Source organism: Osmerus eperlanus, chromosome 2 (assembly GCF_963692335.1).
Source record: "Osmerus eperlanus chromosome 2, fOsmEpe2.1, whole genome shotgun sequence".
In the NCBI taxonomy this organism is placed as follows: domain Eukaryota; kingdom Metazoa; phylum Chordata; class Actinopteri; order Osmeriformes; family Osmeridae; genus Osmerus; species Osmerus eperlanus.
The window spans coordinates 7,616,807-7,641,875 of NC_085019.1; the positions used below are offsets into that span (position 1 = coordinate 7,616,807).

A 25,069-nucleotide genomic window follows, 5' to 3' on the forward strand; every position below is an offset into this window, starting at 1 on the left:
ATAAATATCCTAAACTAAACTGAAAGGTTTATTTTTCTTTGTAACATTTTGTCTTTGTTCATTTGGTCATGTTTGGAAGTATGAGATTTAGATATCTTTCTACCGACGTGAATGCCAGTAGGTTTTTTGATCATTTTCTCCTTTGATTTGTTCTACCATTCCAGGAAAATGTAAGAAGAACATCAATAAGTTACTCTGTGTCCCTTCTTCTAAATAAATAGACACAAAATACAGTTGGTTGAGAAACAGAAGAACCACTGACCCCTTTTCATCCCACATGATCCCCAACCTTCCTTTCCTCCTGCAGCTGTTACTGCTAACAAGCTCAGGACTGCATCTCAATAAGCTCACGTGGCTTCCTTCTGTTGTCCCCCCTCAATTACCTACACTGGAACTAGTAACAAGATGGAGGTGTCGAATCAGGTGGTCTAACTCAACAAGGTCAGAGCAGAGGGAACAAGGATAGGAAGCCTCCACAGACTATTGAGATACCTCTCATGTTATATTCAGTCATTAACCTCTCCAGCAGTAGGAAGAAAGCATGTTTGGAGCACGTGGAGCCTAAGGCTTCTGCCTAGACCCTCACAGCCTGGCCCCAGGCACCTCCTCACATCCTCACAAGCTCGGGTTCTCAGAGTGGCCGGAAAAACAAGACTGTGATTAGATTAAATAATCAAAAGATTTTCATTTAACAAGACAAACAGAACACAGGCAGTAAAGGCATAACATCTAGCACACAGCATGTATGTTTATACACTTCAATTAGTTAAATATAGCAGTGCATTCTTTGACTATGGAGAACTTTTCCAAATCGTACTTCTAAAGCTGTTTTTAATCTATTTGTTCCCTTTTTAAGAAAGAAATGGTGTAACCACAATTTTGGCAAACTTAAAAAAATTTAAACTTGCAAATATAATGAAATAAACCATAAATATACACAAAACATACTTTATACGAGGCAATAATAATAATCATAATAATAATAAATAGTTTTTAAGTTAACAATAAGTTAAAACTACAAGCTTAAAGTCGCCAAATAATACAAGTTTGTTGGCGCTATCTTGAATTTTTTCAGTTTAAATTATTTATGTTGCAACAAAAGCTACCACAGACTTTTACAAACACAATTGAACACAGTTTGATTGAAATAAAATTCTAACTAAGTCTAAAATCGGCATACACTGTAAGAACTGCAACTAATTAAATAATGGAATAAAAATCATAACAAATTGTACCCAATCAAAGCAACCAAATAAAAACTTTGACCCATGTGTGTCCTCTATGGTAACATCAACAACACAAATACGCTAAGTTAACAAGTGAAACTTGATATGTAAAATAAATCAATAAATTACAAGAAAATGATATTCTGAAATTGACATGGGCTAAAACTGATGATATATTAGACAGTATTCCTTTCAAGGTCTTTTGAAATTGCTCTTTAATTCAGTTTAGTTTTAGCTTGCATGGTTAGAGCAGTAATTGGGGACTGGAAGGGATTATGGACATTTAGAGATCAGAGCTCTTGGTGCTTTTTTGATTCTCTGTCAATTAATCTGTTCATTAACACTTTTTTCTTTACATTTGATCCTTTCTCTATTCCGCAAACCATTTCAGTGTGACGTTTAATTTCTTTTTTTAAAAATATATATATCTTTTGTTCTCAGTCAATATAAAAACAAAGCACATTGCACTTACTGTTCCATAGGAAAGTTTTTTTGTCTTTTTAAATGATTATTATTGTTGTTCAAGCGGTGCAGTACGGTGGCCTCCTGCCATTTTCACTGTCTCTCTACTGCAGGTGGGAGGGAGATGGGTCTCTGTATTAACTGTATATGGAGGGACCATTTGGGCTGTTGGTCTGGGGGGGGGGGTTAGCTAACTATGCTAGTCTGGATGTGGCCAGACAGCTCTGTTTTGTTCCCAAGGTTCACCGTTGGACTCTCCCAAGTGCTGCTGGGTAAGCTTTACTTGCCACCTTCTCCAGAGCAGAAGTGAAAAAGGCTTGTTTGTGATTGGATGTTGCTGTTTATTTGTTTTTGGTCGGCACTTGGCACACCACCAATGATATTAATCTGGGCAAAACAGGAGATGAAATGGTTTTAAGATGATAAAAGCCAAAGGCAAAGTAGAAGTGGTGCAATGTGAAGAGCATTGGGTTCAATTCAATCTCTGCTGTCTTACAAAGATATTGTAATCAGGCATCAAGGTTGGAGATCCAGTGTACAGACTATTTTATGTGTAATGTTATTGGAATATGGTGTACATCGGATGTAATTTTTTTGCGGGGAAATAAACTGTTTCCATGTTACAAATTCAAGCATTTTGGCTAAGTGATATTCATTCAACACAGAAAGTGTGATATGCTGTATTACGTTTGGTGCTTTGCATTTGGCAAGTACAAACTGATATGAACAACTGTGATAATAAAACTTAATGACGGCACAAAACTCAAAAGGTATCCTCATGCAATAAATAAATGTTGGGACTGATATAGTTAGACTGAATCAAACTGTACTGATGATGAAATTCAATCAAATTCTTTGGCTAAATATTATGTCAGATCGTTACAGTCAAGATTGGTGTTATTAAGAATTGCTTTAAACCTCTCTGTGACTGTCCCAAGCAGCCAAACATGTACCAACAGTAACAGGGCCTGTCTTAATGCAGCTTAGTGCTTAGTACCACAGCACTGCACTTCACTGCTCATGATTGAAACAACATTGTATACAATCTGAGAACAACATATACTGGATGTGTTCATCTACACTCACATATTACAGATGCTGACATGTTTCTATATTATTTGCTAATTGTTGAATTGCGTTGTGTTTTATCCATGTCTTTGTTTTGTTGATTTGTTTCAATTTAAATTGTTTTTCTCTCATTTCATACATTTAAACAGTTAAGTTTGTCTGAGATAAAACTTCTCTCCTCCCCCTCCCCTAAATGCCCATCCGTACACCACATGCTCCTTCCTCCTCTCTCAGAGGAGATCAGAGGGCTTAAAATAAAGACATGTGGAGTCCCAATTTTGCCAAGCTTAAGAATCTGTAAAAATTCAGCACAAGGTCTTGTTCTTTTGTATGTATAAAAATAGATTTATCTAATGTAATCCTTTCAAAGAGATCGTCTTCCTCTTTGGCTAACGCAGCGTTATAAAAAAAAAAGCAAAATGTCTTGATTACATTTGACCTTATTTAATCTACTATGTGCAGATGTCTTGATATTGTAAGCCAATAGCTCTCCCCATGGAACATACTGTATAAGGTCAAGATGCTGGAGTCCAACCGCCAGTCACCAAAACAGCTGATTTTTGCCACAACATTTCATCAAGGATGCCTTAAATCATTTTCATGCAAATGGAATATTTTGGGAAACGCTATTTTGGTGGTAGTGCCGATCAGATATGAAATGAAGAAATAGAATAACTACTGTCTTGTTTGTTTATATGATTTGTATATATGATATACATGCCCCGGATAGAATTTTCAGGCATGACTTGTTATCCAATCGATGACGGGAAGAATTATGATGATAAGCTTCTTGTAAGGGATTTAAAAGACATTGAGGAGCGCCTGGCAAAGCTGAAGGAAGAGATGGAACTATAAGACAGTCCTCTCAATCTGCCTTAGGCATGCTGTTTTGTGGAGCCCTGTTTCAGGTTGGGTTTTAGGGTAAAGTGGCTCTGTGATTTGGTGAAATAATTTCTCTCTAAACTCATCCCCCAGCCTCAAGAGATTCACTCAGGAACACTGGCACCATAGGAACAAAATAAATCTGGGACAGCTGCTTGTTGTGGAATCCATTCTCATGAATACAAAACATGGTGTGAAAGTTCAAGGAGATTCTTCAGCTTCAGTGACCGAAATTATTGTGTTACCTATCCCTATGGGAAGGTGGATATGTGAATGTGTCTTCCTGTGGTAAATGTGCGTGCTGTTTTTTTCAGCAGTGGTTTTCTCGTGTGAGATTCGTGTGTTGTGAGGGAATAGTGTGATTGTAAGGCCCATCTAGCTGCTTGTCTCTGTGACCAGTATCCATTACTTCACCTAAATCATATTGGGTCTCAGCTCAAATAGAGAAACGGCCCTAAAAACTAGGTACCACTGAATGCAGAGCTAGGGAACAGTAGTCAACGTTTCTAGAAAATGCTTACATACTCGGCTATTTAACCACCTTAAATATTGAATATATAGTTATATTTTTAATATACGTATATAAGAGAACACTGTTTTTAATTATTTTCCTTTGATCTTAAAAAAAATCACTGATTCAAAATGCCCAAGTGTAAAAAAAGTGACTACATCTTCTCCAGCAAGATACTGGGAGAGTTTGTTGGGTAAGAGTTTGGGTAAATTGCACATATTTGCTCATTTCGATTTTTGATCATTTTGTTCAGTAGTGGTCATTATTTGCCTGAATTCAATCAAAGCACTCAGCACACATTCTCTGTCACATTCGTTAGACTGTCTCCCTCATAGACACCTCTCAAACCCACCCCCACAGAACAACTATGCACCCCTACTAATTCAATCCAGGCAAACGTAGGGAAGGACTAGCATGTTGTGTATAAGAGAAAAGAAAAAACTCTACTTGTGTATTTGTTTGAAACTCTGACTACTGACTATCATTGTGTGTGTGTTTGGATGTGTGGATATGTTTTGGTATTGTATGTGTGCTTGTGTGTGTGTGTCTGTGTGTGTGTGTGTGTGTGTGAGAGAGAGAGAGCGTGTGTTTGTTTGTGTGTGCGTATGTGTGTGTGTCAGAGAGAGACTCAGTCCAGGCCCATGTAGAGTGATCGTACAGGGAGCTCAGGTACTCTCCCTGCAGGCTGAAGAAGCAGGTACAGGCTGCACCTCTCTCAGGCCTTGTGCTGCTTGCTCGTCTTGAAGGAGACTTGCAGAACACGATCGCCGAGGCGGTAGCCATTGAGGCTGGCGATGGCCATGGCTGCCTCGTCGTAGTTGGTCATGGTGACAAAGCCGAAGCCCTTACATTTGTTGGTGGTGAAGTCACGGATGACCTTGACGTTTGTAACGGCGCCGAACGGCCCGAACAGCTGCCACAGGACGCTTTCATCAGCTTCGGGGGACAGGTTGTAGACAAAGATGCACCAGCCGGCTCCGGTGGGTCCAGTGAGGTTGACCCCTGCCAGGCTGGTCATGCTGTCGATGGTAATGGGTGAGAACCTGGGAAGGAGAGAGGGAGAACTACCATGGGTGTCATTCTGAAGTTCCACACAGCAACCAGCACTCTACTGTCTCATACAGGCATGTACTGCCACCGTTATAACTGTGTAGCCAGGCATGGAGTGTCTGGACCCCCATCTCCATCCCCATTGCCGTAAGTAGATAAATGCATGTGTGGGCACAACAGTGGTTCCAAACTACCTGCTATCACACGAAACAACCCTGTGGGCTATGACACACAAACTCCCACACTCTCTGCATATTTTAGTCATATTCTCTGTTGACCAAAGCCTCTGCAAAAATTAGACACATAAATCACAATGTTCAACAGAAATCACAATATTGAACAAAACACAGAAACCTATAGAGAGGGATGAAAGCAAATCAGAATCAAATCATAGGAAAACTGGAGCAAACAGAGGAGACGCAAACGGAATCTGGTATGTCCATGCTGGTGGAAAAAAAAGGGACATTAAAGCAACCGAAACTGATAATGTTAGTTCAGAAATAAATACATACAAATTGATTCCATTCATCAAAACAAAAGAACGAAAAGGTTCAACAAAGCCATGCCAGAATACCCTGCTGTTAGGAGTCTTATCACTGCTTGAAGTGTGTGCAGAGAGTATTTAATTGTCCTGGATGCTTACGTAACAGTGGATTGGACTGTGAATAGGAAACGAGAAAATGATCTCTAATTTTAAGGTCAAATCAGCAGTTGGTATTCCGGTCACTTTGTTTGAGGTATATTTTTGAGGCATGGATGCTTTTTGAACGTACACCTTTGGCATTTACCTCTTGACTCCGTAGCTGGCGTTTAGTAAATTGTCGAGTCTGCAACGCAAGAGGGAGAATGAAGGGGGTGGAGAAGTTAGTTGCGATATCCGAGAGGAGGAAGGGCTTTCATTGATCATGCAGCTCCTTCACCAGCTGGCCTCCAGAGGGCGCCCTGCACTGCCAGTGAGTCTAAAGTCCCCAAAGAACCAACCAGAGAGCCATAGCCTAGCCAACCACAACACTCCACTAGACAAGTGGGATGTGTGCACATACTGGAAGTGTGTGGGTACGCATGTGTATGCATTTGTCATGTGTGTGGGCTTGTGTCTGCGAGTGTGTGATTTCGGTTGGATTCTTTTGTTTGTGAGGGGAGGAGGAAATCTCTTGGATCTAGAAATCTGCGAGGAGCTATTTGCTTTTATTGTGCTTTGTAAACTGGGGTCTCTTACATTGGTTTTGTGCTGTTATTTGGATCAGGTCCCTTTCCAAATGGAGGGATGATGCTGCAGTTTAAAAGAAAGTCAGAGAGAAAGGGGAGAGAGGAAAAGAGGATGAGCGCCGTAGTGCTCTGTCCAGGTGGTCTGGAGGGGTTGAGGTTTAGGTGGTGTGGGGTGAGTAATGTTGGGGGTCAGTACCTGAAGCGTTGGGTCTGGTGGTGCAGGGGTCCAGTGTAGCGGCGAGCAGCTGTCTGGTACAGCTGGGTCAAGAGAGCCTGGCCTGTCTTCTGGCTGGGGTTGTTGGCGAATTTGACGGTGATGGGCTCTGAGGCGCCCAGGGGCTTCTGGCCGTTCAGCCCCTTGATGGCCTCCTCTGCCTCGTTTCGCTTGTCAAACCGGATGAAACCCACTCCTCGCGATATGCCTGCTCCGGATCAGAAAACAGGCCAATGTTAGCACCTGGGGGGGAGGTTGTGGGGTGAATCACACGCAGGCTGCCAACACTCTGCCAGTCACACCACAGTCCAGTGACGTGGGTAAGTTCGCTTTGGCTGGATGTCGGGTATGGGAGGGTGAATGTGAGGCTGGTGTGGGAGTGAGTTAAGGCTGTACCTGTGACTTGATCCACCAGGATGCGCGAGGTGATGATGCGGCCGTACTGAGAGAACAGCTGTTCCATATCTTTTTGACTCATGGTTTTGGGGAGGCCACTCACATACAGGTTGGCATCCCGGATGGAGGCTGAGCTAGGCCGGGCGTAGGACACCTACAGTACAGAGGCACACGTAAGAAATGGGATCGATTCAACTGAGTTGACCATCCCAGATCTTTCCCAAAGTCTTCACATACACTCTATTCCCATGTTTCTCATCAGTTCTATCAGTTCTCTTTCCCCACATCTGATCTCCCATACGCTTCCTCTGACCCCTCCTGTATCTTCACACAGGGGTGTCATCTCAAACTACAGCAGTTTTTCTCTGTCTGAGAGGACACCCACTCTCATCCATCGACTCATGTCCCAGACACACTGTCGCCTGCACTGCTGATGCCTAATCTACTTCCATGGCTGAAATGGGCAGATCCACAGAGATGGGTCTGGGCAGATATTCCTCCTTTTAATTGCACTGCAGTACTTCCACAATCAATCCATTGCAGCACTTGATTCCATGGCGTGTCCGCTTGCTCGGTGATTGATTGTTATTGTCTACCCTCGAGCCCATTGCTACATCAGTATTCTGGGAGCGTTCCGTGGTACCGTGTGACTTAGTTGATAAGGAAATGTGTAAGTACAATCATGTGCAGAGAGAGCGAGCAAGTGAGTGTGTATGATAGATAGTGCAAATCAGTGCATTGTGGTGAGTGGTGTGTTTGTGAGTGATGGAGAGAGAGAGAGCGAGTGTTGTCAGAGATAGGCTGATCTCCCCTCCCTCTTCTAGCTCCTTCCTTTGTTTCTGTCCTTTGGGGGGGTGGGGGGGGGAGAGAGCTCCACTGGCAACCAGCTTATAATGTCAACAGAACAGAAGACTTGCAGCATCCCTGAGAACTCGGATGTTACACTCACTATCCTGACAAACAAAAACTACTCATAGAATTCAATTTGAAATCATATATTTTTTAAATACATGGATACAATAATTCAACCAAGGATGCAGGCATATTAAAAGAGATGTTGACTATTTAAACAAGATACAGAATGGACATTTTGATCATGTTCTTTGTGCTTGTGTGTGTGAGTGTTAGTGTGTGTGAGTGTGTGTATATGTGTGTGTGTATACGTGTGTGTACACAGACATTGTGTGAAAGGGACTGCACCGTGTGGTGCAGTGATTGGGGGTTCTGTTTGGTAGGGGGTTGGGAGGAGTTGCTGCATTCGGGGAGCAGAGGCTGCCCTATAATTAACCCTCTCCCTGTCTCTCCCACCGTACAGATGGTGCCTGTAGCCCATATGGCCTCTAATCCTGTCATTGGCATTCTGTTCCCCAAGCTACCCCCTACCCATCATCCCTGCCCCCTCCCTCCCTCCTGCACCACCCCCTCTCCCTCCACCACACAGGGCTCTTTCACAACGCTTTCACGGAATATGTATTTGCTTTGTCATAGCGCTGGGGCGTTTCAAGTCTAGTTGTTTTCCAAATAAAACTTTATTCATCGATTCATGGTAAGCAAAGACAATATCAATAAACTAAATTATTTTTTGAACGTACGGTAAGTGTTTGTGCAATTTATAATAATACAGAATATCAAATATCAAATATGAGAATAACATGGAATAGTGCCTGTATAAAAGTATGTATATATATATAGTGGTATATGTTCACCAATGAAAGGAAAGTCTGCAGCACTATACGGATGATAAGCAATATGGTAAGTCATGTGTCAATAACTTGGTCTCCCCAGGACAGCTGAAGCTGGCTCTCTAGGCCTGGTCTTTCAGAGATTTGATTTTTGGTAAGCCTGCACTTTGTCCCAATCTTTGATCTACTTTGATCGGGTGGGGGAAGGGGAAGAAGGGAGGAGTAGTGTTTAATCTGACCCCCCCCATCCAACATTGGGACAAAGAAGCCCCCTAATTAGCCCAGATTGGAGGCAGATGGGGTAGCCTGGACTGACCCCCTGGCCCAAAGTGAGCCTTCCCTAATTACATTTCCATCACAATCACCTCTGCATGCTGCCAGACCCTTGCTTTCTGACCTCCACTCTCTCTCCCTCTCTCTCTTTCTTTTCTTCTCGCTACCTTTGTTCTGGCATCCTCTCCTTTCAGTCTCCCTCTCCCTGCTTTCCTCCCCTCCCTCTGTCACGTCTGTTTCTGCGTCTCTCTAGCCCTCTTTTCATTTCCCACTACTGTTCTTCACATCCCCTGGGCTGTATTGAACCTGAGGATGGACTGTGGAGTGGGCTCAAGAGATGGAGCCAGAAGTACTCTTACCTTGATTGTTTTGGTCTGAAGTTTGAGCCCATTGAGTGTGTTGATGGCCTTGTCTGCATCATTGGGGTCTACGTAGTTTACAAAGCCATAGCCCAAACTCTGACCTGTAGATGAATATAAATCTTAGCACAGATGCTTCACACCTCTAGTGATGCTGCATATAGTGTGTGTGATCTTGATAGACCTAGTTGGGTGTTCAACAGCAAGATACCTGTTATCTTGTCTCTGACTAGCTTGCAGGACTCAATCTCTCCGATGCTACCGAACAGACTTTTGAACTCCTCTTGGGTCATGTTCTGCGGCAGGTAGTTGACGATCAAGTTAGTCTTGCTGTCGTCTGTAGCACCATTGGTGCTGATGACTGGGCCGTTTGGCAGGCTGGTTCCACTTGGACCATTGGACACCTGAGTTTCCATGGTGCTGATTATCTGCTGATGAAAATGATGGATTTAGACTTGAAGTGACACACAATGAGAACAGAAAGACCACAAACACACACACACACATGCTATCTCTCTTGTCCTTGTCAGGGGACAGGTCACAAATCATCTAGCTAGCAGGTAGTGGGGTAAGAGGGGTGGTTTGCTATACATCCAAACCCTTGACCCCTCCCTCTTACCCCCACTCTCCCCTTCCCTCCCTCCTTCCCTCCCTCCCTCCTTCCCTCTGGCCCTGCAGATGTCACAGTCCTTTTTCCCTTTCCCTCCCCTCCCCCTCTTCCATCCTGGGTCAAACACCATTACATCATGACACAGGCTCTTAAGTGATGATAGAGGTGGTGTGGGGGGTGGGAGTGAGATGACAGACAAAAGAGAATGGGACATCGTCCAATGTTCGGTCTTCACATCACTGAAGGGTGTCATGTAAAGGGAGCAGGGGTTTTAAACAGAACAAAATGGAGAATGGGTGTTCTCAGAACGGGAGAATTGGTGTTTATCTGGGTACCCTAACTTTCTCAGTGCTCGGACCGCACCATTTTTATTGCGTGTGAAGAGCGAGAGTGTACACACACCTCTGTGTTGCTTTTGAGTAAACCATGTTGCTTAGTTTGACCCACAGGGGGATACTGATGGAACAGATGTGTGCAGGTCAGCACTGAAACTCCCTGCTGTGTCTTTCCTCCCTTCCTCCATTTTTGTACAATACATCTTACATCCTAGAAATATAAACAAACTGCAGACTTCATTTGTCCCAACATCACTGGGCTAATTGGCTGCTCGCAGCGTCCGAAAAGGCTGTTATTCAGGCTAAAAACCTAGTGGGAGATACAATCAGTCTGAGGGGTCGCTCTGAGGGCTAGACAGAACTACCCTGTAAACCTACTAGCCTGGAATCGTCAATGACTGTACGTTTGTTGTTGTGTCTGTGCGATGATATTTTGATACTGTTCACCAATAGCAAATGTAGTTCCATCCCGTATATTTCCTACGCCATCACAAACAGCTTCTATCAAGCATTTCCCTTCTCTTCTGTGCAACCTGTTTTCTTCCTCTGAACCTTGCTTCAAACCCAGGTTGCCCAGGTAACCGCAGCTGAAAGACAGTTGCTAATTGCACATTGACTTGCTGACTTTGAGGTGTGTGTGTGTGTGTGCACGTGTTTGTGTATGACGCAGAGACGTTTAAAATGAGCGAGAGAGACTGACATAAAAAGATTTTAAAAAACATCTCTGCCGGGCAGACATCGTTTTTTTTTCCCTAGCGTTAATATTTTAAGGGTTTGCAGAAACAAAGAATATGTTTAAGTAAAATTCACATTGACGGAAGGGGAGAACATAAGAGGAGAAGTGGAAGTGAGACAGGCTGTGAATTATGACAGCCTAAAAATAAATCTCATATCTCGGCACATGAGAGCTGCAGCAAAGTGCACAAGCCATCCATCATATAAATATTATGGGTCCTTTAGTAAGTAGCTATCATTCCTTTTTTTCTGTGGACAGTGGAGAGAATATATAAATGTCAAACACTGAATCTAGTCACTGCATTTGTACAAATAAATATAGATATCATCAGGTGAGTCAGGTGGCTGAGCGGTTAGGGAAGCGGGTTAGTAATCAGAAGGTTGCCAGTTCGATTCCCGGCTGTGCCAAATGACGTTGTGTCCTTGGGCAAGGCACTTCACCCTACTTGCCTTGGGGGAATGTCCCTGTACTTACTGTAAGTCGCTCTGGATAAGAGTGTCTGCTAAATGACTAAATGTAAATGTAATGTATCACTTACACTCAAAATGTGTTTTTCCAACTGACAAAAATGACTGCTCTTTGGACAAAGATACAGAACATAGGCAAATCTGATTTGCCAACTGAAGTTAAGCATGGCAGGGCACACATCCATAGTGACAAGTGCAAAAGTTATGGTTATATAATCCACAAGCTCAGGAAGCACTGGGTGGCCACAGAGACTGGCTGACACAAGCAGCATCTAAAACTGCCCTAAGATTCTCATGTAATAGAAAGAGGAAAATGACAGGAGAAAAAAAGCTTTTAGGCTGTATGCTATAAATAAAATAACTCGGAACTTCTGATGTAAGCATGGATATCTCTACAGAAAGACAGACCACATCACAAGCACCCGCAAATGATGACAATATCCAAGCAGGCTGTATGGTACTGTAACCATTCTGGAGGTAACCCAACTGGCAAGAGATGCATGAAAAAAAAGGTGGAAGAATTCCACTTTGAAGAAACAAGTTAATTAAAAGGATCTTACAGTAAACATCGCAGGACAGATTTAATGTGACTAAAATGAACCACGCAAATACTCAAAACTGTCATCAGATTTCCGCTGGTGGACCAACCTAGCCTGTCCCAGCCTGTGCTTTTTCTATTTCTGGGACCTGAGAGACCTCCCTCAATATTTAATGCACTGCATCAGCATCGCCTACACATGGACTCAGACTTGCACGCAAACAAGAACCCTGCCTCCTCTGCCAAGTACACAGACCACCTACACTGTACACTGTCAACTACAAAACAGAGAAACATTACATGACCAAATGCAATTGTGGAAAACAATATCCTTTGTGAAATCCCAGGCTAACCTAAGCAAGTGGTATAAAAGTGAATTGGGATATCAATCTTAATTGTGTCTGTACATTTTAAATGTCTTGGTAAAAATACAATAAATAGCACTGGTATCTATATTAGCACCATACCAAATCTGAACCAAATTTGTTCGAGGTTGTTAGAGGTTCGTTTGTCTCTATCAGAGAGCTAGAGGCTCAAAATCATGACTGCTACAAACACTTCCTGGTAAAGAGAAGTCACTGGTAACAGAATTCCCAGGAATCGTAATGTCACTGGACTGATTGTCATGGAAAATCACATTGGAGAAGGCTGCTTAATTCATATTACAGCAACTCGCACAATTTCCGAGGTCACATACAATATATATCACTAAACAGTAAAAGGTCAAAATTTGAATTTAAGATTTCTCGTCACTAGTATTTCCCCATGCATCTCGTCTAAAATACATTAATTCATCTTTTGGAAGGTCTGAATCCAATCTGATTGTTAGGTTGGAGTGTAAATAGGCCTTCTAAATATCACAGATTACAGGATTATCCTAAACAAAAGGCATTAGTCTCACTCTCGCTGCAGCTTAGGGGATCATGGTGGCAGCTGTAAAACAACAGGACAACAGGAATCACAGCTCAACACAAACATACAAACACTAAAATAATAAAACGTACCACTGAAATAAGGCCGTTTGTTTTTATAGACGTAATTCTTTTGCGTATGTTTCATGAAGTTCAGCCTTACAATCGCAAACAAAATCATTACTGTCAACGTTTTAGTGGAGGGATAAATAATCTATCTGCAAGCCTAGCCTACGCTGAGACCAAGGGCGCTATCCAGAGTGCTGAAGAAGGGAGTGGCTTTCGGGCGATTTGATTTGAGGCAGGTCCAGACAGGTCTTTCTTAATAAAATAAAAAAGAATAAAGAAGGAAACTTTACTATTGCATGTAGATATTTGCTTTCTTGACATGAAAATAACAATGTTCGTCTTTTATAATTTATGGGAAATCTTTTGTTTGATACTCCTCGTTTCTTTTATTTATTTCGAGTTATTCACCCTCTGTGAAAACAAGACATGTGCGCTCTGTAGGCATTCATAGACCCGAACGCCTTTTCGCTGAATAAACGTATTGAAACAACCAAACAAAAGAGCCACCCGTTCCTCTTCTCGCGCGCAGAGACTATGGCAGCACTATGAATATTAATGTAAACAGTAGCGCTTTGTGTCCTGGCCAGGGGCTGCAGGACGCTCCGGGAACAATGAACGTTACACTTGCCAGCACTATTTCCCGTTGGAAAGTCACAAGTATTTAATAACGATGAGAAGCCTCTACATAATAAATAAAATACAAAATAATACTACAATTTGTCATACTAGATGTTAACAAAGATGATAAGAATAATAATAAAAAATCATAGTAATAATAATAATGATCATGATAATAACATGTCTTCTCGTTTTTATGCCTTAAAGGGCAATACTGATATTCGGCCAATTTCCACATGGTTGCATACAATTACCACAATCCACGAGTAGGCAATAGTAGGCTCTTACTACTAAGACTTACATAACTACCAGACAATTAAGAAATTGTATGACTTTCGTGCATTGCCCATCCTGGCAATCCAGAATACCAAAAGGAAAATTAATCTGATATTATCTAAATATTGAATATGAACGTGGAATTTTCAGGAAAGCTTGCTAGATCACTTGGAAGTGTATTTGTACCATACTGTATCATCACATACGTTTAGGTTCGTTTTCACTCGGTGGCTTCTACTGTCCTTGCCCTTGAATTGTGTAAGCGCCTCGGGAAGGTTAACTGACTCAACGCATTTATTTGCTTTGCACTGCGGTACAGGCGTGCTCACGGAGGACTGCGGACCATGTGGAGGAGAGCGACACGTACGTGACGCTGCCTGGGCCTGCTTGCCTGTCGCTTTATAGGCACAAAATACAAGAACACGTTGTATAGCTACTCTGAAAACACAAAAGCCGCGGTAAGCTTAAATTAAATAGGTAATGCAATATATGAAATATGAACATAAACCTTTATTTATTCCCAATCGTGATTAAGGCCCAATGACACTAGGCACACAGAATGCTTCGGTAAAATAACTGTAGCATTTTCTTGTGTCAGTTCCATGTTACTATTGTATTAGAACGTGCAACAATTTGAGACATGCTAGTGAAGCCATAAACTACGAATGTAGGCCCATAGCCAAAAGTGGATGTTGTGTTGTCACAGAGCCTACAGAGACATATTTGACAGAGGAATTCATCACAACGAAACAATGTCTATATGCAATACGCTTTACCTGAAATAGTTTACGCCTACAAGCCTAAATATATTCTGCTAGATGATGTAGCATACATTAAGCCTTCATATGTAGTCTCGGCCTAAAAGATTGGTTTTAGGCCTTACATTTGGCAATGCAGTTTTGGTTTACTATTGAACGTTGTCCTAAGCAATTAAATATACAAATGCCACCGTTTTCCACCTGCTGATAGGCATAATTAGAGGACAGATACCTTGTCTCGTCATTAAGTCAAGAGGAGAACGTGAGCATGAAAGACCAAACGCTGGCGCGTGCCATCATTATCTGCTCGAGTCCAGCAGACACGCCCAATTCGGCCCTCGGCATTGAACAAAGCTAATTTATTTGCGCTCCACTCCTTTTTATCCAACAGGCGTGATTCGGACGGAGGCAGCTCTTACATAGATGTGTTATGATGGATGGGTAAAAATGTGTTTGCAAATGGAGAGATGCTTCTCGCCATCCCTATTCTCTCGGACTCTAAAATGTCCAGCCCATTTACTCGGTTGCATCGCAACGCGAACCCTTAGGAATTTTGACTTGCCTGATTCAATCCAAACCAATGGATGCGTAATCTCTCTCATCCCCTCCCCCTCCCTGAGTGACTCGACCCTTTTTCTTTTCCTTGCTCTCGACGGGCCCTCAGCCTCCGAGGCATCATGTTTTGTCTCAGAAATTTGTCTCGAGCATCCTTCTGCTGCGCAAGGCAGAGAAAAGCAGTCCCATCCTGGCTCAACAGCATGGGGCCTCAGCACCCTGTCCCTACGCCCTTCTGCCTTTTTACTGCCACCCTTGTTTCCTTCGGAATTCGGTAACCTTCCTTTCTGCTCTATTACCGTGATGAGGTAAATGTTACGTTAAAACGGCTACATTCATACGCATGGAAGATACTAAACATAAATGCTATTTAAAATGGGAGAATAGTGCATTGTGCATCGTCGAGGATAGGAGATGGTGGTAGCGCAGTTTTGGCGCATCGACATTACTAATTGCCACGATCGATCGTTAATCTTGTCAAAATGATACAGGATTACGTTGAACAGAGAATATTTTAATCTATAGGCCACTAATCCTTGTTAGTATAGTCCAGTGAATCCCAATACATGTGTTTATGTTGGGAGTACATTGAGATGCAACAAAGATATGTGATGATATTTAAACCCCATGTACATGCGTGTGACAATAGTCGCAAAAATCATAAATCAAATTGAAAACAAAGAATTGAGCTTTTGGTCATCGAACATGTATAGCCTGCCGCTAGAATATCGCCCTAACAAATAGAAGAGATAAAGATTCATACGTACAGTAACCATTCTTGACGTACAATGAAAGAGGTCTAGGTCCTTCGTTTCAGAGGTCTTGAAGCCGTAGGTTGAGTTTGTAAGTATTGTTTGGCCCCTATAGTATATGGCCTTTCTGTTCTGTATAGAGTGGCTGTGTCCAAATTAAAAGAAAAAAAAGAAAAAAGGAAAAAAGACTATCTTCACCAGGGAATCTCAGCCCTTTGAGATTGTAGGTGTCCTCTGTAGGATGAAAATGAGGAGAAAGGGGTTTTCTTCAGGATGATGATGAGGGAGAGCTTTCTCTCAGAGTGGCGTGGGCGATGGATCAGAAAAAAAGAGAAGAAGCAGTGATCCCCAGCAGGGTGTGTCCAGGGGAGGGTGTTCGGATTCGGCTGTGTTTGTGTGTAATTCCCAGCTCCTCTCGCAGTCTCCTTCTGTGCCTCTGCTGCAATGTTCTTCTTTTATGCGTCCTTCTGGCTGGCAGAGCGCGCTGCTGATTGGCTAATTGTGCAGGGAGGGTACTACATGGCAGCCATTGCAATGCGCTGCTCTCCCATTATCCCCTTCAGGAGAGATCACCGAGAGCCCCCCCCCTCTCCCTCTTCTCTCCTCCCCCTTCCCTACTCCATCTCTGCCTCCCTCCCTCCATCTCTTCACTCCCTCCTTCTCTCTGCCCTTCCTTTCTTCCAGCACACCCCTCACACACACACATGCAGAGCTAGTGAATAGGGCTCCACCTGCACTATCAGAACAGATGGGTGCAGCACAAGACAGTAGCCTTCTCTCTCTCACACACATCCTGCTCTCTCCCTCTCTATAGCCTTTCTCCATTTCTCTAATGTGTCCTTTCCTGTTTGGAGGCTGTACTGCACATTATCAGAGTCTTCCCTTTGTGTTTGTGAAGGAAAATGGTGTGTATAGGAAAATGTTGCGTGCACAACTTAGGTAGTCCATCCCATGACAAACAAGCAAAAATGACAGAAAGATGTAACAAAGCATGAAATCAGCAGAGCAAACTAACAAGCTGAATAAACATCTAATTCACTCACCAAGTCCTATTAGCTTGTTGTGCCTCTGTACTGATTTGTGTGGTGCAGATGGCATAATAGTGGGTCAGGTGCAAGCATGAGAATATGGAATTAGACGAAACTAAATTGATTTTTTGGGCGTGAATATTTAATGTAGGGTTCATTGAAGACAACCCCGATTGTTCTTAGAGTACATGGTGAATCTGAAATGTTTGTGTAACTGTCTGTTGGCACACACTGTTATGTCAATAGGAGCACCTCTGCAGTGATTGTAAACTACAGTCGGTCATGTTGCTAAAGCATCCTCGCAGTGAGTAGCTGTCATCTCTGTCTCAACGCCTCCTATACTGCTCCCTCCCTCCTCCCCAGCACTGTGGTGAGTGCTCGCTGAGACAGGCTGTTTGGTCTCATCTATAATGCATCCCATGCCCCGGGACATCATGTGTGACAAATGACCTATTTCAGCACAGACCCCCATAGGGCCTTGACCTGAGGGTGTGTGCGTGCGAGTGCGTCTGTGTTCGAGTAAGGGGAGTGTGTGTGTTTGTTTGTCTGTTTGTTTGTTTGTCCAATTTGTAGGGTGGTTGCTATTTTACGCAAAGAGGAAGTGCGTTAATGTGTGTTTGTATTTTTGCATTGAGCATGTGTTTGCGTGTGGGGGGTTGGTGTGATACAACAATGGTGGGGTCTGCCTCTGTATCTCCCCAGCTGCCCTTGAGGAGTCTTCCTCTGATGTTTGCCTTGAAGAGAGAGTGAGAGAGAAAGAGAGAGAGAGGAGGGAGAGAAAAGGAGGGGTGGGTCTAGTTCTGATATTAAGCACTAGCTGCTCAAATATCAGTCATGTTTTATTTAATCTGGGAACTATACATAAACAATTTATTCCTTGAAAGATTTTGGAGGACACACAGTATCTAGATTGAAAAAAAAAAATCAATACAGTCGCTGCTTTATGTACAAGAAAATAGTCAAATAATCCATGGAGCATGACAAGGAATCAGGTGGAGAGAGCAGAACCAATCAGGGCGAGGCTAGGTGTTTGTGGAGGAAATCCTTCTGGGTTAGGGGAGGTCAAACGTGAGGCCGGTTACGGGGTGAACAGAACTAATCTAGGGTAAGGCTGGCTGCTCCAGGCTGATCTTAACTGCTCCACTGGGTTGAAATAGATGCTAATTCTTCACATAATTTTATTGTAGCTTCTGCTCTTTTCTCTATTCCTCCGTCCCTGCCTGCCTCTCCCCTTTCTCTCTCTCTTCATTCTACTCCCTCTCTTTCTGTCTACCTCTCTTCCTTTCCGTCCTTGTCCTGAAGCTCTCTCCCAGCCAGTTTCTGAATTTGGGCCCTGTCTGATATTTTACATAATTGCCTTACATAAGTAGCCAGCTCAGCTCCAAGCTTGGATGATATTAGCGGAGATGAATATTGCATGAGGAAAGCACTCGTTAAGCGTTAATAAGAGGATAGAGATGGGGCTCCACTGTCAGTCGGTCTTAACCCCGCCCCCACTGTTCTGTAAAGCAGTGACTCTACTCAGCTTTTACTTATTAGTATGAGTGTGTGTGTGTGTGTGTCTCGGTGTGTGTGAGCGATTGTGTACATGAGTGTGTCTGGTGTGTCGAATGGAGAGAGAGGGTGGGAAAGGGCTAGGGTGTGTGTGAGAGAGAGACATAGCCAGTGTATTGGTGTGCGTGTATATCTGCATGTAAGAAAAAGAGAGATGGAAATGTTGTCATTAGATGCTTGTGCATTGTGCTCTGCTTTATTTGCTGGATAAAAGCGACTATTGTGACCCAAAGATGGCCAAGTCTGTTGACTGCAGCCCCATGCACTTGCAGTTCACACTTAGTGTGAATAAACGGCCTTAATTGCAGCCCCTCATTAGAGCGGTAGTTGGCAGAAGGGCAGCTGAATCCACCCTGTGGCTAAGAGGGCATCTGAAGCACCTGTTGTTTCTGAATGAAAGGATCAAGCACCGCTCTTGCCTGAAAACCTTTTGTTATTCTGCTGATTATTTTCCTATTTTTTTAGGGACTCTGGCAAAGGAAGTGATTAGGAGCCCTGTTGCACTGGTTCAGATTCGAAAGAAACCCAGTCTGTACATTTGTTAAGACTTTATTTTAGATTTTTTACTGACTGAGTCTTTGAGGAATGTTATTTGAATAACTACATTTTGAGCTGCTTATGTAAAACATTTGAGTTCACAGATTTCAAAATGCACCGTTGACTATAAATAAATCCTTTTAAGTTGGAATATGAATATTTTTGCTTCAAAATTTAAGACGGTAGTTTTATTTGACATGTTGGGTACTTTGTAGGCACCAAAATGAGATGGCCATTAACAATAAATAATTTGAATCTAGAGCCAATAACGTGTATCCCAGAATTTATGTCAAGCCACTTGAGACACAAGCAAAAGAAAAGTTAAATCAATTAGAATAGTCTAATTATTTTTTGCTGATTTAACAAAAAGACAAAATATTTTACTATGACAAAAATTGCCCAAAGAATTGGGTGACTGCTCACTCGTTTGACACTTAATTTGTTTTAATTGTATGATTTGTTTTGAAGTCACCAGCACACTCAGGTTGAAGTTTGCAGTAGTAACAGATTATTACAAGAAAGGCAAATGGAAAATCTATTGCATAGCTGTGGTGTTTCTAGAAAATGATAAATATCGCCCTACCGTACATTACCTTGAGTACATGTGAAAATGTTTATTGCCAGGGTACAGACCTCACATGCCTTAGGAATCAATTAAGAAATGTCTACCTTCACATTTTGTATTACATTGTTGTTGCACTGCAGTGTTGTGATCTCTGGATGCTTGGTTTTGTAAGTGGATTAGAGAGTGTGTGTGTGTCATTGGAGGATGGGTTGGTTTATTTAGTGGTCTTTCCATTGGGCTCAGCTCTTGGCAATTCAGGGCCTCATGGTAAAAGGAAAGAGGGCTTACAGCTTTTAGGAATGGATCCAGAATTAAATTACTCCTCTTTTAAAGGACATTTGGAGATAATGGCTATTGGCTTGATTCAACCCTGCATGCATTATTTGGCATTTCTCTTGTGCGCTCCCTGTCTGGTTCTCTCTGTCTCAGTGTGTTGTCTCTGGGCTATTATTAGAGTAGACAGGCTTGTGGGAGGAAGACTCTGAAGTAGACTCATTTTTTCCATGTCATTTTTACTTATTGATTTTCCGTTTGAGTGTGTGTGTGTTTATGAGTATGTTCCGTGATAATGTTTGTCTTTCAGTGTTAGTGTGGTGTATGTGCATAACATATCACGCTCATATGGGAGTAATGCAATCATACATACATTTTGAATTGACACTCCCATTAGCTTGTCCATATGGCGTAAGTTATAGTGCACTGCGTGTGTGTGTGTGTGTGTGTGTGTGTGTGTGATTGAGAGAGAGAGAGAAGTAGGAGTGTTAGTGGGACCACCCTGCCTGGTAAGGAACATGTTTTACTCTAAACCTTGTTAAATATAGAGACGTGGTTATTAATCTTTCATCCCGACCTGTCTGCGTTGGTACCCAGGGAGAAAACCTTAAATACACAAAGCTCTCAGACAATCTCTTTCTTTTCTTCCTTTCTTCTGTCTTTCCTTCTGCACCACTCTCTTCTCACTGCCTTTTTGTGACATGCAAACGCAATAACCAAGAAAAAAGAACTGTACACGAAATAAATGTAATAAGACAAATGTGTGAGTGCCTTAGCTGAGCTATTTTTTGCCTTGCTATTTTATGCCTTTTGTAACTTTGATATAAAAATTCCAAAATGTTTTCTTTCTCAAGATAAGCAGGACATAAAGATAGATACCATACCTATTTGGGGAAGGAACATATTATCACTATAAAATGCAAATGCTTTTTCCACTTTATTTAGGTCTCATCTCTAAAGCATCTTCCTTCTTGCCTACTCTTATTTCAATCCCTTGCTTTCACTGCTTCTGATGCATCTCACTGACCCCACCACCACCACCCACCACACCCAGCTCCAGTAATAAGAGCCTTGAAATCAATAGCACATTAGTCTGGCCGGAAGCTCTGGTCGAATTAAATATGAATGACTGAGATTGCGGCTCAACCTTCTACTGAGAGAGATGCATGATGGCCCATAGGGGATATGGAGTTGTGCTGAGTTCTTTCCGGTAAACACCCAGGCCTCTGCTAGACCTCATGAGAGATTGAATCACAGGGATGCTGCTGGGACGGAAATCAGGGTGCAGCAGCGTTCAAGGTTCCTTCTGTATTGTCTGAGAGGACCTTTTCCTCTGTGTGCTGGCGAGTGACCGTTAACACGGCGTCATCTGAGTAAAAAGACAGAAGGCTGGATGTCACAAGGAGGAGACGGCTCAGGAGGCAGGGAGAATCAAACCACCCCGCCCATCCTTGAGAAACAGAGCAGCGGCACCATTTGAATATGAAAGACCCCTCCATGGTTATGAACAGATTGCATCTCACATTTTTTGATATGGCCTCTCTGACTATAATCGGCCTCTCTTTTTCTCAAGCGGACAGGTAAAACGTTTGGTGCATTCACAAGCGTTTTACTGCCTCGTCGACCGCCGCTTTCATAAACGGAATCAGGAAAAAAGGAAGGAAATTATCACTTTTAAAAGATTGCATTTAGCTGCGTTTCACTTGAGAGATTGAAGTGACAGCTTGCTGGACGCTTGGGAGTGCTGAACAGTTAGACGTGGGGGTAAACGAGACGGAAACTGGAAATTCTTCTGGGGATTCGTGCAGGCTTTGCGACCAGTAATAAACCAGTAATATATAGGTAGCTGTGTTGAAGACATATATTTCACCCCATCATAGCGGTTTGTGACAGATGGACTGAGATTGTTCCCCCTTTACAGCTTAGTCCCACCCCTCCTGCTCTCCCTCTGACAGATGCAGAGGGAGGACCACGGCCCACCTCTCTTTCTTTCCATTGATTTGGGTGTTTGAACCCTCAGGGACTGGATGGTGTGTGTGTGTGTGTGTGTGTGTGGGGGGGGGTGTTGAGGGGTGGAGGTGAGAGGGATGGGGGTTTAGTCATTTCCTGCTGGTCAAAGGGGAAGACAGGCCAAGGAGGTTGACAGTACAGTGCACGTTACATGCCCACAATGGCATCTCCTCATGAGAAGATGAGGGTGGGTTATGGGCATGCTGCTTGGAAGTGTGATGGAAAAATCCCATAAATCTTGGTTAGTGTGAGACAAGCATTGCATGCATCCATGCATGTAATGAAGGCAGAGAGGGGAGAGAGAGCTGCTCAGATTGGTATTTGCTATGCCTACTCTGTATACTATCTGCATACAAATAAGTCTGCAGGGACACCACCGTTTCCAATGTGGTACTCTCTACAATCCAAGAACTGTGATTACATTGATCCCCATTTGAGCCCAGACTTTGATGTTTGGTTGTCTTTGTTAAAGCCCTGTGTTTGGTATCTCAATCTGCAGTGTGGGATGTGCGAGGTAGAGTTGAGTGGTGAGGTGGGACAGCGAGAGGTCTTGGATCATGCAGTCTTGAGAAACTGAACAGTTTTGAGTCGTTTCAGTTTCAGTGAATATACCCAACCCCCTACCCTTTCAACAGTAAGACAAATTCCATTAAAGGGCTCACAGCTGTCCGGCAGCAGATGCGCTTCAAGCTCCACCTCACTGTCGGTCCCTGGAGGAGAAAGGTCGGTCCAGGGGTGGAGGGTAAAGCAAGCACCGTCCTGAAGATGCTACGTGTTGATGCTTTAGGAGCAACACTCGCAAAAGAGCATCTGCCTGCTCCTCAAACAGGGCCATGGAGAGATGCCGCCCAGATTACTATTAACATTATTGATCACTTTAGTTTGATTATTGTTAGGGTAATGAGCTGTGAACAGCAGCTGAAGGATCGGGATTTTGAGAAGAATCATTCTCCTTGGTGATACATTGCTTACTTTATTGTGTGTTCAAGCTTTTTCTTTGTCTCGTTTGCTGTGTTACTTACACAGGCTGTCTATCAGTCTTTTGACCAAATAATTCAACAATTTGGTTTACTCATTATATGGTTTTTCATACTTTTTATTAAAAAAATTAAACAGTGTCTTTTTTTTTCTTTCTCTGGAGTGAATGTAAAAAATATTCATGATTGCTGAGGTAATGTTCTGGAGTCAGGCCACAGTGAGCAAGTGGTTAATGATTTTAATGGGACTCCCTGGCGTGGTGGGGTGGAGAGGGGGCGTGCTCTGGGCATGGGCGCGTGGCGGGCGAGCAGGTGGATGACGGGCAGCTGAGGAGTGGGCTTGGGGGGAGGGGTCATCCATTTTGGAGGACTCTTGGGGCTGACAGAAATCCTGAAAAAAAGCAACCCCATCTGGAACCGGGGAGGGGGCTTTTATGTGAAAGAGATCTAGTGGGTGGTGTCTGACACTCTCTCTTTTGTTCTTTGGTAATGCAGCAGGGATGGTGGGGGGACTCGCTCGCTGCCGTGGGGGAGGGGCGGTCGAACAATAGTGCTGGTCTAGGAATCAAAAACCTTCGATGAACAGACAGGAAAGGACTGGAGAAAAGAGGAAGGCTGAGGAGGTGCAGACAGAGGAATAGACCAGTTGTACTGTTCATCTATAGCACGCTCAGTCTTATGCTTCACAACAATGCAAGGACAACACAATGTCATGGCAAGCATTCAGTACATACAACCCTACCAGCAACAACTGACCTTTCTTCATCCAATAATGTACAATATGTCATAGTGGGATTAGGTTTATGGATGGCTCACATAGAGTACCCATGTGCATTTCAATTAGATTATCAATAAAATTACCTTGGCAGGAAAATGTGTTAATGTTATTTAATTTAGTAATGGACTTGGAACATCTCGGACAAATATTATTGTTTCGCATTCACATTCATGCATCCACCTCCACAGAAGATTTTACCATCTCTGATGCACACAAGCCCCCTTTTAGGTCTCCTGTTTAAACAAGGGCTGGCAACACACTCGTTGTGTTTCGCTATAGACAGAAGGTGAAGAAGGATGAGTTCTGGGTCTGTGCATGCAGTGGACCTACATAGAGGAGATAGAGGGAGTCGGATTCATTTATCTTCATTATCTCGGTCTCTGGGCCAGACTTCTGCCTGCTGTGAGAGCTGAGGCTGCTCTCTGAGCAGCTCCATGCATAAACATATATCCCCAAGATGTCTGTCCTTGCGCGGCTACAGCCCAGCCCAGCCTCTGTCACACAAGGTTAATTTCTCCTCAGTCTCCCCCTCTCCATTTTTCATAACCCCAATATACATGCCATCCATCAGCCATCTTGCGGACGCTGTCTGGCAGGGCTGAGTACCTGCAGCAGCTCTCCAGGGTGCTGAATTGGAGGACCACGGGGCAGAGGGAGGGAGGGAGAAAAGGAGGGAGGGAGAGATGGAGGGAGCAGGGGTGGGGGTGGGGCTGCAGCAACAGCAGCAGCAGAAGCTCTGTATGTCTAGGGTTTCCTGATGGAGGCCATGGGGGTAGGGATAGAAGGCAGGAAGAAGGGAGTGGTAGATTTACTGTAAATTGACATACGTTTCCTAACTGGGAGGGGTTGAAGAAAAAAAATCCTGCTCTTTTATTGGCCTTTTGAGAGAGAGAGAGAGAGAGAGAGAGAGAGAGAGAGAGAGAGAGAGAGAGAGAGAGAGAGAGAGAGAGAGAGAGAGAGAGAGAGAGAGAGAGAGAGAGAGAAAGAAAGAAAGACAGAACAGACAAGGTTAGAAAAGCGGAGAAGCCTCCTTCGGGGATTTCAACGTAGGCCCTGACGGTGCTGAATTATAGATTTGAATTAACACTACCAGGTTGCTGGATGTTGATCTATCAAATAAAGAATTGCAAATATTGCAGCTGTCGAGACAGAATTGACAAATATGTCTAGCTTATCTTTGAATTCTATTAACTGATTAACTTTTAAAATATACATCATAAATGTAAGTATGGTAATCAAGTTAAAAATACAAAACACAATTCTGGTAAATGACGTGAGCTTTGGTGCATCATCACTATTACCAAAGTAATGTTGAGTCTATGAAAAATCACGGTTTTTGTGTATCTTATTTTATTTGACATCAACCCAAAGGCACAGATTTCTTTTATGA

At 43.1% G+C, this 25,069-nt stretch overlaps 1 protein-coding gene across 3 annotated transcripts; it reads right to left on the reverse strand.

The window, feature by feature from the left end:
- Positions 1-660: 660 nt before the first annotated feature.
- elavl3 (ELAV like neuron-specific RNA binding protein 3) lies at positions 661-16,400 on the reverse strand. 3 transcript variants are annotated; one of them, XM_062450205.1, is made up of 8 exons: positions 15,973-16,400; positions 9,544-9,760; positions 9,333-9,436; positions 7,019-7,172; positions 6,605-6,833; positions 6,419-6,472; positions 5,988-6,026; positions 661-5,192 (listed from the first exon to the last, which is right to left on the reverse strand). In XM_062450205.1, the coding sequence occupies exons 1-8, from the start codon at positions 15,979-15,981 to the stop codon at positions 4,865-4,867; spliced, it is 1,134 nt and encodes a 377-aa protein (XP_062306189.1). In that variant the 5' UTR covers positions 15,982-16,400; the 3' UTR covers positions 661-4,864. The 3 variants fall into 3 exon arrangements, with proteins under 3 accessions (XP_062306189.1, XP_062306179.1, XP_062306199.1); XM_062450195.1 differs by having other exon boundaries at positions 661-5,213; XM_062450215.1 differs by lacking the exons at positions 5,988-6,026; positions 6,419-6,472 and having other exon boundaries at positions 661-5,213.
- Between the last annotated feature and the right edge of the window lie 8,669 nt (positions 16,401-25,069).

What these genes read in the sequence shown, in the direction of transcription:
- elavl3 (XM_062450195.1), bottom strand. An exon ending in CACCAGACCCAACGCTTCAG is followed by an intron (nt 6,473 to 6,604) that starts GTACTGACCCCC and finishes TTTAAACTGCAG; the next exon opens with CATCATCCCTCCATTTGGAA. An exon ending in AATAACAGCACAAAACCAAT is followed by an intron (nt 6,027 to 6,418) that starts GTAAGAGACCCC and finishes CTTGCGTTGCAG; the next exon opens with ACTCGACAATTTACTAAACG.